Raw genomic sequence first — 15,701 nt, 5'->3', positions numbered from 1 at the left:
TCTACCATTGGCCAATTAATCATCTTTTAATAAAGCTAGAAAGAGCCTCAGATTCAGAGCTTAACGCAAATGAGGTAGCTAGAATGTAATGTCTTTTTAATTAGCCAAATTAATGCTTACCTTCCTCTTAGGAAAAATTATTCTGATTTTCTGTATATGATACAGAGTTTCTTTTAAAGATACATTTAAATAGAAAATAGGTCAATTTCAATGTAAAAATATCAAATAATAGTACATCTAACAAAAATGGTGAAGGTGGTACACAAGTGATTGACATTTGGGAAATATTGGGTTAGAAGAATAGTTCCAGAACCCTGGTCCGCACTAGGAAGACACCCATTTGAAATGTTTATGACTATGGGGACTTAAAAATCACTGAACTTTAATTCATATCATCTTTAATTCTCTTTTAATGATACCCACCATCCAAAGCTCTGTTTTTACTGGAGAGGAGCTGGGTGGGCTCAGGATGGCACATGTCTTGTGAAGACCAGAGTTCTTGTTTTTCCTCCTACTTTAACAAGATACAGACCTTATGCCTAAAGAATTTTCTAAAGGCGAGTCCTAGCCTGGGGCTATCCAGGTGCTTTTTCTTGGCGCCTCTAACCTGGATCTCAGATGTCTTCTGACCAGCTTGTCCATCACAGACACTTTCTGCTTTCGATGCCTTTGGGGCAACAGCAGTCACAACCTCAGAACTTTGTTTCTGAACAAAATTCTTTTTCTTTTCTGTTGTTTTAAAGTGTGTTAATACACTGTGACAATTAACTGTTGGTACACCATCCCCTCTTCTAACCACAAAACACCGTGTAAATGTTTATCTTTTTTAAACTCCCATATTCACAATTTTAGATACACAATGATTTTCAACAGTGACCTATTTAAATGACCCAGATGAACACTCCTCAAAGCAAGACAGAACAAAACAAAACTCTGTATCCCCATTTGCTGAAGACAAATAACAGGACAAGATAATGCAGTCTCTACTTGATAGTTGTAGATATCTAAATGCTGTTGCTACACGGTAAAGTAAAAAATACCTGCAGACAAAATATTTATTTTTCATCCTGGAGTCAAAGCAAATATTGCTGCTGAATGTCTTTTAGTTCTCAAATCGACCTCCTTTGATTCACTATTAGAAACTTTATGGAAGCAATATCACCTGCAAAAATTTCAATTCACTTCTAGATGGACAGACCCCCCAGGCAAAGAAAATGTGTAGTGTGAACCAATCCACTGAGGCAAAGTAGAGGGAGATTGAAACCGAAATAGCCTGGCTACAACCACTCAAGATTGTTGACTCAAGTTACAAATGTCAGGGCCTTTTGTGTGGAGGAGGTAGTGGGCTGAAAATGATACAGACTTCAAAAGCATGAATCCAAGAACTTCAGTAGAAAAGATGTCAAAATTGCAAGGTATGAGAACCAGATTTGTAGAAAACACATCTGTTTGTGGGTGTCATGGACAACCTACATTCACAAAACCCTCTTTTGAGACCCAGCTCCACTAATGTGACCCCACGGCTTCCTGGGCAGGACGGTGAGATTTTATCAGCTGGGTACGTTCAGCTTTGACCACATTCTGGGTCAGGGAGGAGTCTTGGTGCATGACCAGCTAAAGAGAATGAGTGCATCAGGTCACTTGGGAAGCCACACACACATTCCCATACCCCACTGTTTAGAGCCTTTTACGCTATGTGCTTCAAACAATGCAAGACATAGAACCAAAAGAAATACATTTTGCCCCAACCATTCATTGAACTTGACCCTATGACCTTGTAGCAAATGAATAATTTTATAGGAAAATGCATGTAGATACTTCAGATACATATTGTTTTTTCAGTGGAAGAAGAAAATTCTCAAGGAATCAATAAATACAATACAAATGTAGTCATGTCATTCAACCAGTCTTGGCTGTGATCATGGAAATAGGGATCACTACATTTAATCAGAGCTCTACAGTTTGCAAGGCATTGCCACACCTTCATTCAACTCTGGGGTCCAGGACAAAGAATTTTTTTGTCCCAATTTTATAGACATGAAGACTTGGGTTCAGACAGATTAAGATTGTACCACTATCAAGCAGCAGAACTGGAGCTGAAATGCAGGTCTTTTGAGACAAAATCTAGGATCCTCTTTTCACAGCCAACTCCTTCACATATGGGTAGCAGATGTAGGGGGCAGACCAAGCCATGTATCTGATCCCACTGTTTTTCAAAGTACTTTCTAATATCAGAAGAAGGACCCAAGACACTTATCTGTCATTAAGTTAAACTTCCGTCATGGTTCTTGTGAAACTTAAACCATGTATTCCACTAGAGGTAATGAGCCAGTGTAAAGGGAGACCATCTCTAGGAAGACATTATTTCAAACAAAATTTATTTTGAGGGGAATTGGCTGAATTTCTTGGATGACAGTGAAGAATCTAGGCCCTTTAGCGTGTCCTAATGCCTCTGCATGGCCATCCGTTTGGCAAGTGTCCCAAGGAAACTATTTTATTTCACCAAACCACTGCCTTTGCAGTAAAGATTTATTTATTTTTCAAATTACATTGAAAAATAACATATTTTTTAGAAAACAAAAATATAGCAGCTTTCTTCTACTTTATTTTTTTAGAGTCCATGTCCTACTGAAAAGCATTCTTCTACTTTACATGGACTGTTTTTTACTATATCCCCTGGGTCCCTCTACACACAACTAAAAAGACTAAGATGATGATATAATTATTAGGATTCTGTTCTTATGCTATATAAGAAATTGGTATTGTGATATTATTTAGCCAGAGTTGGCACATCTTTCAAGCTTTCCAGTAAAATTTTAATTAAACTACCATTAACATAAATAAAATATTTTAAAGACAATCTAACAGCACTATTAAATTGCTAATTATATATAGATATGATACACACACACACACACACACATATATTCAAAAAACAAGCAAGCAGACGCAAATCCAAATCCAATTATATGCGCAAACCCAAATATATACATACACACTTCAAACTACCTACCGTGTCTTCTGGGTCCTTTTTTGTTTCAGCTTTGTTAGGTGAAACCTTAAAAGTTTGAGAAAGCCAAATATTAGAAATCATTGCTCTTTACAGTGATTTTTATTTCATAGATAAATAATTCTTTAGGGTGGTCCAGTTCACCATACAGGTCAAGAATAAAATGACAAGTATTTTTAGTTCGATAGAAATCTCCCGACCGCCGGGTAATACAAAAGTTAACAAAATTAATATCTTATAATGAGATACATCTGATCTTATACATTTACCAAGAGTTTGACCACATTCAAAATTGTCTCCTGGAAGACCGCAGACTTTCCATAGATTCTACCAGTACTCCAAACACATGTGCAACCCTCTGGTGTTTGTGGCACATTCTGTTGACATTTATTGTTTTTTCTTTTGAGGTTAGTCTTGATATTTGAAAATAGCCCAAACACATTTGGGACAGTCTGCTTCACTATGCATTCATTCATTCAGGTTTTTTTTTTTTTTTGAGTGATTTCTACAGTATTTTATTTGCCACTTGAGTGGCAAAACTGCTTTGAGAGGTCTACAACACAGGGAGATACTTTTCAATTATTTTTATGATCAATGACCATAAGACATTCAATTGCAATAGAATTCCATTACAACACAGCCCATGTTACATGATTTGGGCATCCACTGCTTATATCATGGTTCCCAACTTCAGGGGCTATCTCGCTAAAAGCCTGATGTAACACAACTTTCTTATGAAGCATATCTTGTCCCTGTTCTCTCCCATGCTCCAACTGCACCATGATAATCCATTCAGTACAATAACATTCAAATGTGCGTTATTCTTAGAATTAACAAAACTTTTGAGCAATAGAGTTGTGGGGAAAAGAGGAGAAAACTGCTTACCAGAGTTTTAAAGAAACTCATGATGGAATTATTATTCTCTGCTATAGCTGCTGCCTGGGAGCCGTCCTTTGCAGTCTCCAGTCCTTCTGGGTCCCCAGGAACAGAGCAATTCACAGTTCCAAGTTCTTGTCCTTCTTTTTCCTTGCCGTCAACTATGTCCTAGGAGCAAAACAATTTTCACAGTTGCCACTTGCTGAATGTGAACTCTCAAAGTCATACTTTTGCTTCATACCCCTTTCTCTCTTACCCCCCTAATTCCAGCCATACTTCTTCTGCCCACGGGTGTGCAGAACAATCATGAGATTATAAGAGTCACTCTTCCTTCCCTCCCCCTCTCTCTAACATATTCAGCATTTGCTGTTGGTTGGAGGGACATTGTTTGGAGCCAAAGGGTAACAAACAGCAGTGCACGTTGCATTTCAAACAAAAACCCTTTTCTTCCAACTCTGCAAAGAAGTTGTGTAAGGTATCGATATTTTCCATCTTTATAGTCTCCTTATTTAATGATGTGTACATTATCCCCAGAGATGGCGTTATTTGGTTTCCCATAATTTCCATAGAGGTGAATTACATCAACTAAAAAAAAAAAAAAAGAAAAAGGAAAAGAAAAAGTACTGGTGTTTTAAAATAACGATTTTGCTTTTGAGATCTGAGGTTCATCGGTGCAAGGGGTGTGATAGGGGAACTGATTTTCTCCTCGACTTCTCTCAGGAGGGTAGGATGCGTTCTGAATCTGCCTTCCTTTCACCATCTCACCTCTCACGACCCCGGGACAGGAAGCTACTACCTCTCCACCTTACGACTGCCAACAGCCCTGGCCCCATCTCTGCTTGGGCTCTTGACCCTCCCAATACATTCTTTACTCAACAGATCCCATCTTTCCACTTCTTACCACCCTCCAGTAGCTTCTGACAGCTCTTGGAGTCAATCCCAAACTCTGATGCAGGATCTCCAACGTCTAACGTGGTCTGCCCCTGCCTAAATCTCCATCCTTTCTGTACCACGTGCTCCTTCATTCCATTTTCTGGCCCACTTTCTTTGAGTTTTTCAGACACACCACAGGCTATTTCCAAACCACTGGCTCTCTGAAACATTCTGCTCCTCAGATCACTGAACTTTTGAGTGTCAGGATGTTTGGAAGGACAAGACAGTAAAGTGTTTTAGTACAGGGTTCAGTATTTAGTAAACCTTCAATAAATGATATAACAACATGTAATAAAAACTAAGCTTTGAAAGGACTAGGAAAAATGCATCAAATGTTAGTTCTGCAGGTTATAGAATTATACTTTTACGTAATTTTAAAATTTCAGTTATGAGCATGTTTGTCCATTAACAAACCTATAATAGCTGAAAAACAGGGTTGTGAGAACAGCTTCATTTAAAATTGTCCTGTCTAGCTTGAATATTTCAAGAACAGAAAGCCTCCTTTTTTTTTTTTTTTTTTTTGAGACGGAGTCTCACTCTTGCTCAGGCTGGAGTGCAGTGGTGCGCTCTCAGCTCACTGCAACCTCCGCCTCCCAGGTTCATGCAGTACTGTGGCCCTCCCTCCCGAGTAGCCAGGATTACAGGCGCCCGCCACCACTCTCAGCTAATTTTTTTGTATTTTTAGTAGAGATGGGGTTTCACCATCCTGGCCAGGCTGGTCTTGAACTCCTGATGGTGATGCACCCACCTTGGCCTCCCAAAGTGCTGGGATTACAGGCGTAAGCTACTGTGCCCGCCCCCCCCCCTTTTTTTAAATTACAGAGAAATAAGTTACACCTTAGTATCAGATATTAATTTTCTTCAGTGTTCAGGCAATTAGTATTTAGAAAGCTCTTGTCATGAGATGGTTCTGGGATGTGATGATGATTGTTGGGATTGAAAAAATGGTAGTATCATGGAGAGATCATAATAAATTCTTATTACAATAAAAAAAAAAGAAACATTCTGCTCCTCTCTCTGCCTGTAGGTAATTTCCATCCATCCTTAAGGTCATAAGTGTCATCTCTTTGGAGAGATCATCCCTAAACATTCATCTAAGGCTGTCCTCCCACCACGGTCGTCTCTACCAGAGTCCCTTGCCCTTTCAAAAATCTTTGCTGTATCAGCAGTTCTGTTTACTTCTCAGTATCTGTGCGTTTCCTCATACTCCCATTAGACTATAAACTCGACAAAGGCAGGATAATATCTACTTCACTCAGTGCTTTTCTCAAGTACCAAGGACAGTGAGGCCCACAGAAGGCATTCAATAAATATGTATCATTTATGAAAATTTTACAAACATAGAATAGTGCTATCTGTACCAGCATAAATTCTCATGTGACAAAGTAGTACAGAAACTTCCCATCGCAACACAGCTAAACCTGCATCATTCTTTATGACTCAGGTGACATTTATTCCATTGCTTGGTTATAACATTGTTTGTTGTCTAATATCCTTATTGATGGACATTCACAGTGTGTATAGTTGTACATCTAGAGTATTATAAGCAGTAGTAAAGTGCACATCTCACTTTTAAATACTGATATGTATCTATATTTTCTTTGGGTAAATTATCAAAAGTGAAATTTTTGGGTCAAGAGGTATGCAAATTATATAAACTTGATGAATATTCTTGCAAAAAATGAGAAGATTTCAATAGAGAGATCCTGCAGGTACATCGACGGGTCTGAGAAGTTGTTTGGTGCACCGGTGGTTGTGACAGGTGAGACCTAAAATGTATCCAGGCTGGGCAGGTCGGTGCATGCGGTTGTGGCCTGGCAGTGGGGAGCTTGGTCTGGAGGTGGGTGGAGTGAGGGAGGCAGACTTGACTCTCACCTGCTGGTTGAGCATCCTCTTCACTCTTCGCGCTCCCTTTCATCCCTGTGTAGTCCTTCCTTTCATCTCAGGGCTGTGGGTTCTGCCTTCTCCACACCATCTCCCTACCCCCATGATGCCAGTTCCTTTACTTAGAGGAGAATGGAAGGAGACACTTCTGTTTCCTCAAAAGCGATTTCTAACAATTCCCAGTGTGTGAGGTGGCAGAAGCCCACAGAAGACTTGGTATTTCTATTTTGACCCATTCTCTCAGTAGTGGAGAGTGGGATATGGTAGCACTGCATTTAGACTCCTGGATTTTGTACTTTCTCCTCTGGGGTTGGCAGTGTCTGGACGAGCAGCATAAATTGATATGGGTTGACTATCCCAACCACTGAGATACAATTCAACTCATTTTAATGGACGATTGTATTAGGCCATTTTTGCGTTGTTATAAAGACATACCTGATTCTGGGTAATTCATAAAGAAAAGAGGTTTAATTGGTTCACAGTTCTGCAGCCTTTACAGGAACCATGGGACTGGCATCTGCCTGGCTTCTGGGAGGCCTCAGGAAGCTTACAATCATGGCGGAAGGAGAAGTGGGAGCAGGCACAGCACATGGTCAGAGCAGGAGCAAGAGGGAAAGAGTGGAGGGGGTGGTGCGACAAACTTTCAAATGACCAGATCATGTGTGAACACAGAGCAAGAGCTCAGTTACCACCAAGGAGATGGTCCAAGCCATTCATGATGGATCCACCCCTGTGATCTTTCACCAGGCCAAACCTCCAGCATAGGGGATTACAATTCAACATGAGATTTAGGTGAGGACAGATGTGCAAATTACGTCAACTACTTATTAAGCACTACATGTACACCAGTGCTTTCTCTTTCCTAAGCTAGTATAATTGGAACGAGGTCACTTAATCTTAATATATCATTATTTATTATAGAATAATATACAATGTCAATATGTCAAATATTTTACATTTACAGCATGCAAACCACTGTACAAATAAATGTATTAAACATATGCCACTTAATCTTTACAACAATCTTCTGAGACAAATATTACAATTAACAGTTTCAAACAATGAAATGAGGCTCAGAGAGTTTAGGTTACTTGTCTAAGGTCACACAGCTTGAGAGGGGCCAATCTGGGGATTATAACTCAGGCCTGTCAGAACTGAACATCTTAAAATGCTATAGATTATTTGGCTATGAGTGTCAACTTTGCTAAACTCATATAGTATGTGCAGTAAAATGTAACATCATATAAATTAAATGCAGGTGGTAGAAAAGCAAGGTTCTCATAGGGAGTGTATATAAATACAGACTACATCCATAAATTCCACCCGTAAAAACCCTTCATAACTTAACTCTCCGAAAAAGTACTGCACTTATACCTTGTTTAAACCATGTCATCCTTATGTCTTAAACAATGTTCGTTTATGCTTGTATAGCTTTACAGTTATGAGGCGCCTTCACACATCTATCATATCTAATCTTTGCCAAGATTGTGCAAGGCGTCTTACAGATGAGAAAACTGAGGCCCAAAGAGGTTTAAACATCATGTCCAAGGCCACAGAGTTGGCAAGTGTAAGCATTAACTTGTTTTTGCCTAAGTAGCGTTCCTCACTCCTTGTGATAACAGGACCCTCCTGCTCATTCCTGGAGAAGTGCCCCTCTTCCATTCCATTCTCATTGCTTTTCTGCCCTTTTTTTTTTGTTTGTTTTATTTTCCCCCTGGGTCACTCTTTTGTAACCCCAGTGACCTGCTTGCTCTTCTTTGAACATGTCAAGTAGGCTGTCGCCTCTGGACCTTTGCATCTGGGCTGAGCTTCTGCCTGCCAGGAGCCTGTGACCTTACTTCTTTCAAGTCTTTTTAAATTGTCATTTTTTTTTTTTTTTTGAGACAGAGTCTCACTCTGTCACCCAGGCTGGAGTGCAGTGGCATGATCTCGACTCACTGCAACCTCCGTCTCCCCGGCTCAAGCAATTTTCCTGCCTCAGCCTCCCAAGTAGCTGGGATTACAGTGTGTGCCACCATGCCTGTCTAATTTTTGTATTTTTAGTAGAGACGGGGTTTCATCATGTTGGCCAGGCTGGTCTTGAACTCCTGACCTCAGGTAATCCACCAACCTCAGCCTCCCAAAGTGCTAGGATTACAGGCATGAGCCACTGCACCTGGCCCAATGGCCACATTTTTATTGAGTTCTTTCTTTACCACTCTATTTTAAGTTGCTATAATATATCCCAGCATATCTGATGCTGCTAATTGCTTTATTTTTTTCCTAGTATATTTCACTTCTAATATATTACTGGCTCCTCTTCCCCCCAAGGACATCTGGTAATGTCTGGAGACATTTTTTTGATTGTCACGAGTAGCGGGTTAGTGAGCTACTACTGGTATCTAGAGGGTAGATGCCAGGCATGCTGCTAAAATTCCTGCAATGCACAGGACAAAGAATTATCTGGCTCTCAGTGGCAAGACTGAGAATTACATTAAAACTCTCACTTGTCATTTTGTGTTTTGTTCCTCTCCCTTCACTGGAATATAAACCAATGAAGGTTCTTTTTCTCCCTTATGTTTCCCCAGCACCTAGACTTGTGCACATGGTACAATCTCAAAAATTACTAATGAATGAATGAACAAATGATTTAATCCAAGTGAGACTATCAATCATCAATTTTTAGCCATTATGTCTTCAAATATTTTTTCTTCTTTTTCTCTCCTTTCATGGACTCCAATTACCTGCCTACTAGCCTACTTGGGGTTATCCTGTAGCTCATTGATGTTCCTTTCTTCTTTTTAAAAAAGCCCTCTTCCTTTTCACCCACTGCCCTGTGGTTCCTTTTGGATAGTTTCTATTGCTGTGTATTTAAATTCACAAATATTTTCTTCTGCATTGTCTAATCTGTTGTTAATGTCATCCAGTGTATTTTTTACCTCACACATTGTAGTTTTTATCTCTAGAAATTTGATTTAGATTTTAAAAATATATCTTCTATGTCTCTACTTAACTTTCCAAACATATGAGACACATTTATGCTAATCCTTTTTATTAATTTTTATTTTTTTTTTGCCAGTTCTAACACCTGTGCCAGTTCTGGGTAGGTTTTGATTGATTTCTCCTCACATCATGAGTTACATTTTCCTGCTTCTTTGCTTCCCTGGTAATTTTTGTTTGCATGTCAGACATTGTGAATCTTACCTGTTTGGGTGGCTGGATATTTTTTTGTTCCTATAAATATTTTTGAACTTTGTTTTTGGAGGTAGTTAAGATACTTAAAATCAGTTTGATCCTTTTAGTTCTGGCTTTTAAGATTTGTTCGTGAAACTGACTTTGCAAAAATTATGAGTGAAAAAATTATGACTGTGAAAGAAATCTGACCTAACCAACACCATCTTGCCTTTAACTTCCAAGTTGCCCTTGTTCATTCCTGGGGGTAGGTCACACTAACTTTGGGAGGAATTTAGTTATAGTTTAACTTTGAAACAAAGATAATAACAGTCCCTTCCCCAAACAAGCCCCCTTTATTCTTGGGGACCAGTCCACCTTTGTAAAACTAGCAAATTAGACACAACATTAGAAATTATGGCTCAGGAGTCATACAGCCAGAGGCCACAAGATTCTTAACCTCCCCAGTTGTTCTTATGGATAACATTTCTGCTGTAAAACCTAATATTGGTGTTTGAGATATTTTTCAGACCCTGCATTCTGGTCTGGCTCATCTGGACTTGCGGCCCCCACCCAGGAACTAACTCAGTACAAGAGGACATCTCTGATGTCCTATGATTCTGCCCCCAATCAACTAATCAGCATTCTCCACGCCTTAGCAATCTGCCCACCAAACTGACTTTAAAAACTCTAGCCTCGGCCGGATGCGGTGGCTCACGCCTGTAATCCCAGTACTTTGGGAGGCTGAGGCAGGCGGATCATGAGGTCAGGAGATCGAGACCATCCTGGATAACATGGTGAAACCCCGTCTCTACTAAAAATACAAAAAAAATAGCCGGGCATGGTCGCAGGCACCTGTAGTCCCAGCTACTCGGGAGGCTGAGGCAGGAGAATGGCGTGAACCCGGGAGGCAGAGTTTGCAGTGAGCCGAGATCGCGCCATTGCACTCCAGCCTGGGCCACAGAGCGAGACTCCATCTCAAAAACAAAAACAAAAACAAAACAAAAAAACAAAACCAAAAAAAACTCTAGCCTCTGAATTTTGCAGGGAGGCTGATTTGAGTAATAAAAAAGCTTTAATCTCACATTTAATTGGCTCTATGTGTAGTAAACTCTTTCTCTATTGCCATTCCCCTGTCTTGATAAATTGGCTTTGTCTGGGCAGTAGGCAAAAATAACCCATTGGCAGTTACATTAGGCAGGACCAAAATCGTGTCTAGTCTAGGAAGCTAATCTTTTCTCGCTAATGAGGAAAGACCCTGTGACTACTCTACCCAGCGCCTTATTAATAATGAGGTTTTCTAGTCTGGCTGGTGAGAGAAGGCACTCTCTCTGGCCCTGTGTAAATGCCTTTCTGGTGGCTGGTTTTTTTTTTTTTTTTCCCTTCAGTCTTTGCTAGTTTCCTCATATGAACATATTGGTCAGCTCTCTGCCTCATACTCTGTGAGGACCTTTGACAGACCCTTGGAGTTTGCTCTCCGTGTATCTCTCTCCTCTGATGCTTTATCTATGAACTCTGGCCACCTTGGGCTCAGGGAGCCTTCTGGGCTCTGCCTCAGTTCCTCCCCCCAGGATGTGGGCTGGAAACCCTCTCAAGGCACTAGGCAGGAGCAGACACAGGGATCATCTCTTATGTCCTGGCTCTCAGAGAACACCTATCCTTGTTGCCTGGTATCTTAAAACAGTCTTAAAAATTGTTGTTTGTTTTTTTTGTCCAGGTTTTCATCTGTTTTAGGCAAGAGGGCAAAGCCAGTTCCTGTAACTCTCCCTTAGCTGAAAGCTTCTACTCTGCTAATAGTAGACAGTGTTGACTTCCTGTAGCTGGCTACAGGTGAGGTCATTTTCAGTGATGCATGAATCTTGAGCTACATTATCATGTGAATAGCAATGAAGATCAAATCAGGTCTGAAAAGAAGTGAGCTCCCTAAATTTGAAATTAATAAGTATATTTGAAATATGAACTTTGTCACCAAAATTAATAATAAATCTTGTTCTGGGGTATAGCAGATCTTTTTATATTAATTAGTGATAATAATTATGAACATTATTTATAAATGAATAAATGAGGAGAAGAATGAATGTCAATGATCAATCTCTCTTTTTCTTTCCCATAGACTGGTATTCAATTGAGTAATTTTGCAAACAAGAATTCAAGCTCATTATCTCTTACTGCTATTTGTTTTCATAATTCCCCTCTCATCATTACCCATCATACTGAATCATAATTGATTAATTGCCAGTATCACCTGCTCAACTAGGCATTTGAGGACAGGCACCGTGTGTGTCTCATTCACAACAGGATCAAGTGGTTGATAAAAGTTCCAGTGCCTGACAAAGACTCCATATTCACCTCCCAGCTCCACTCACAGGTTGGGGAACCCCAGCTGGGGTCTTAGCCTCTCTGAGACACGGTCTTCTCATGGAACACAGGATTAATAATAAACCTTGCCTGGTATAATTTGTTGTGAGTTTCCATAAGAAATAATGCATGTAAATTCCTTAGCATAATGCCCAGTACAGAAGTGTCCGATAAATGTTAGCCAAACAGACAAAAAAAAAAAGCAATGAAAATGCCATACAATTTGCACAGTTCCTGACACAGAGTAGATTCATGAGAAACATTTGTTAAAGGATGAAGGGATATGGAGTAAATTCTTTTTTCTACGCCTTTGTACACTGTGCTCTCTACTCCAGCTTCTGTCTTCCCTCTTCAAATCCATTCTTCATGATTGGAATCAAGTCTCCCTCTCCCATCAATGTTTTTCTGCGTCAGGCCACCCATGGAATCTGTCCCCTTCTCTGAATTTCTATACCACAGTTCTCAGCACTCAGTTGGTACTTAGATTACGCACTTAGACCAGGCGTTAAACAACAAATGCCAGGTTGGAATAGTTTGCATTAAAAATGGGGCTTTTGTGAAATGGCTGCAAAAATACAAAAAGCACATTTTGGTGAGTATTTTAAAAGTAACAGTAATACACATATTCTACAAGGGTTTCAATCAGCCGCAGGACTCTTTCTAAATGGAAGCATACTTCTTGTGAAATGCCTCATAAACAGCTGAAGCTTCATAAAACTAAAAGCAAATAAAAGCCATGGTCTTAATAGTCTTGTTAGGTTTTCTGGTTAATTCTGGGAGAAAAGTGTTTTGCTTTGGAGGAGATGTACTTTTTAAAAACAGGTTCTAATATGAGTTGAACTTTTAAAAACTAACTCTGAGGTATAATTGGGATCCAAGTGGTTAAGCTGGTTGATTAGAAGGATGGCTGCAAATTCTATTTATAGCAGATGAGTGTCGATATACATATGAGTGAAGTGATTTTATTTTAGGTGGTATGTGCGCACACACACACGGTTATTCTTTTAATGTGTATTGTGGACTGAAAGTTTGTGTCTCCCCAAAATTCATGTGTTCAAATCCTAACTTCCGATGTGATGGTATTAGGAGGTGGGGCCTTGGGGAGGTGACTAGGTCATGGGGGTGGAGCCCTCATGAATGGGATTAGTGCTCTCATAAAAGAGACCCCAGCGAGTGTTCTAGTCCTCCTTCCATCATTCCAGGGTGCAATGAGAAGTCGGCCATCTGCAACCCAGAGGAGGGTCCTCACCAGAACCCAACCAGAGAGGGTCCTCACCAGAACCCAACCATGCTGGCACCTTGATTTCAGACTCATAGCCTCCGAAACTGTGAGAAATCAATTTCTGTTATTTATAAGCCATCCAGTCTATGGTACTTTGAAAGCAGCCTGAACTAAGACAATGTGCACTAGAAAAATATGTCCAGCATCAACCTTTTCATATTATGGATATTTTTGCTTAGGTGAAGTTCAGTATAAAGTAAACTTTAAATAAAGCTATTACATGAATAACTGAACAGGTGTCTTGAAGATGAGTCATTATGAAAGTGGCACAAGACATAAATCTAGACTGAGAAATTCCCCACAGGCCTAAGTAAGGTGTTGCCCAGGAGCACCATTCATGAATTCCTCCTCACTCAGTAACTATGTGGGGGTAGTTACATTACATACAAGCTGTGCAGAGGCCACACAGCATTAGCACGGGCTCTGAAGTTATTCTTTCACTGTGTATTGTGGACTGAAAGTTTGTGTCTCCCCAAATCCTAACCCTCAATGTGACTACATACAAGCTGTGCAGAGGTCAGCTGCCCAGGCCCAATCCCTGCTCTACCATCTATGCATCTGCAGTACTGCACTTTCCCTAATTCTGGGTTGCAATTTGCTCATTTGTAAAAGTGGGGTGATGAGTAGCACCTGCCTTTTAGGGTTGTTGAGGCAGTAAATGGGATAATCCATATAAAGGACTTAGGAGAATGTGCAGCACACAGGAAGCATTCGGTAATGGCTAGCTATTATTATTGTGTTTAATTTAATTACTGAGCACTGTGGTGAGCTGTGAGATTTACAGAAATGAATCTGACACTGTCCTCTCTCCTAGATGCTTGGAGCCTTATGGTGGATAAAGGTCAGTAGATACGGACAAGTACTCTGATAAAAAGACAAGTGAGGCTAAGCACAGTGGCTCACATCTGTAATCCCAGCAATTTGGGAGGTCAATGCAGGAGAATTGCTCGAACACAGGAGTTCAAGATCAGCCTGGGCAACATAGTGAGACCTTGTCTCTATGAAACAAAACAAAAACAAAACAAAAAACCAGAAATTAGCCAGGCATGGTGGCATGCACCTGTGGTCCTAGCTACTTGGGAGGCTGAGGCAGGAGAATTGCTTGAGCCAGGGAGGTCAAGGCTGCAGTGAGCGATGATTGTGCCATTGCACTCCAGCCTGGGTGACAGAGCAAGACCCTGTCTCAAGAAAAAAAAAAAAAAAAAAAAAAAAACAGACAAGTTAATTTCATCAGCCCACTGGGTTTCAGCATGACTGGATTTTAGAATCACCTGGGCAGCTTTTTAAACAAATGCCAATACCCAGATTCCACCCCGACCAATTATATTAGTCTTTTTGGAGGTGAGGCTCAGATGTCAATATTTTTAGACCTCCCCAGGTGCTTCCAGTGTGCACCAAGGTCAAGAGTGACTGAACTAGAAGGGAGAGGGAGACTTGAAGATGAAGCAGCATTTGCCCAAGGCCATCGAGCGTAGGTTGCAAGTAGACTCGCAGAAACAGGGAGGAATGGGGGGTGGTGATGGAGAAATTCCTGTCAAATGGACATAGAGGAAGGCACATGAGAAACGTAGAAAAAGATGAGGTGGGGATGGGTTTGGGGAGGGTTTAGGGTGCAGGTTATTCAGTTCAGTGGAGGTATGGGGGTTATGAAAAGCAAGATGGTTATAACAATAATTTGGAGTCAGACGGAGGAAGTGTTGACTGACATTTAAGGAGTAGGTGCCATGAAGGTGTTTGGGCTCAGGCAGCCTCACTCTACCTCACCAGGAGGGTGGGCACAGGGCAAAGGGGCTCAACAGCAGCAGAAGCAGCGGAGGGTCCCATCACAGAATTTTGAAGTGGAGAAGTCCCCACCTATTCCCTGAAGAGAGACATCATGTGGATGCCCACAATGGAGAAAATATGGAGAGTCGGAGAGAACAGTGGCACCTGCAAGGCCAAAAGCCTAGAGCCCTTTTCCCTTAACCCCTCCTCCGTAAACTCACATGCATGAGGGGAGGGCGAGGAGAGGAAAAAAAGCAAGTCCCCCTTCTTCCAGACTGCAAGGACCTCAGGCCATGGGTCAAGGCAGAGCTTGCTTCTAGCAGGAATTGGGATGAATGTTATAATGAATGTGAGATTAAAGTTTTAAAGTTGGATTGGGCTGGGTATGGTGGCTCACGCCTGTAATCCTAGCACTTTGGGAGACCGAGGCAGGTAGATCATCTG

General features: G+C 40.8%; 1 protein-coding gene across 7 annotated transcripts in view; it reads right to left on the bottom strand.

Moving 5' to 3' along the window:
• Positions 1-15,701, bottom strand: part of BCAS1 (brain enriched myelin associated protein 1) — a 113,603-nt gene that overhangs the window by 47,341 nt on the left and 50,561 nt on the right. For 4 of the 7 annotated variants that reach the window (XM_032142196.2, XM_058433080.1, XM_032142204.2 and 1 more), the window contains exons 3-4: positions 3,896-4,054; positions 3,014-3,058 (exon numbers count right to left, since the gene is read on the bottom strand). In XM_032142196.2, coding sequence (XP_031998087.1) covers positions 3,014-3,058; positions 3,896-4,054 — 204 coding nt within the window. Of the gene's footprint in view, positions 1-532; positions 668-3,013; positions 3,059-3,895; positions 4,055-15,701 lie in introns of all 7 variants that reach the window. The other 3 variants (XM_032142192.2, XM_032142194.2, XM_032142203.2) reach the window with 1 other exon arrangement.

The sequence above is a fragment of the Hylobates moloch genome, unplaced genomic scaffold (assembly GCF_009828535.3).
Source record: "Hylobates moloch isolate HMO894 unplaced genomic scaffold, HMol_V3 SCAFFOLD_21, whole genome shotgun sequence".
NCBI lineage: Eukaryota > Metazoa > Chordata > Mammalia > Primates > Hylobatidae > Hylobates > Hylobates moloch.
Note: the sequence above shows the minus strand (reverse complement) of the source record. Positions and strands in the feature narration are given on the sequence as shown.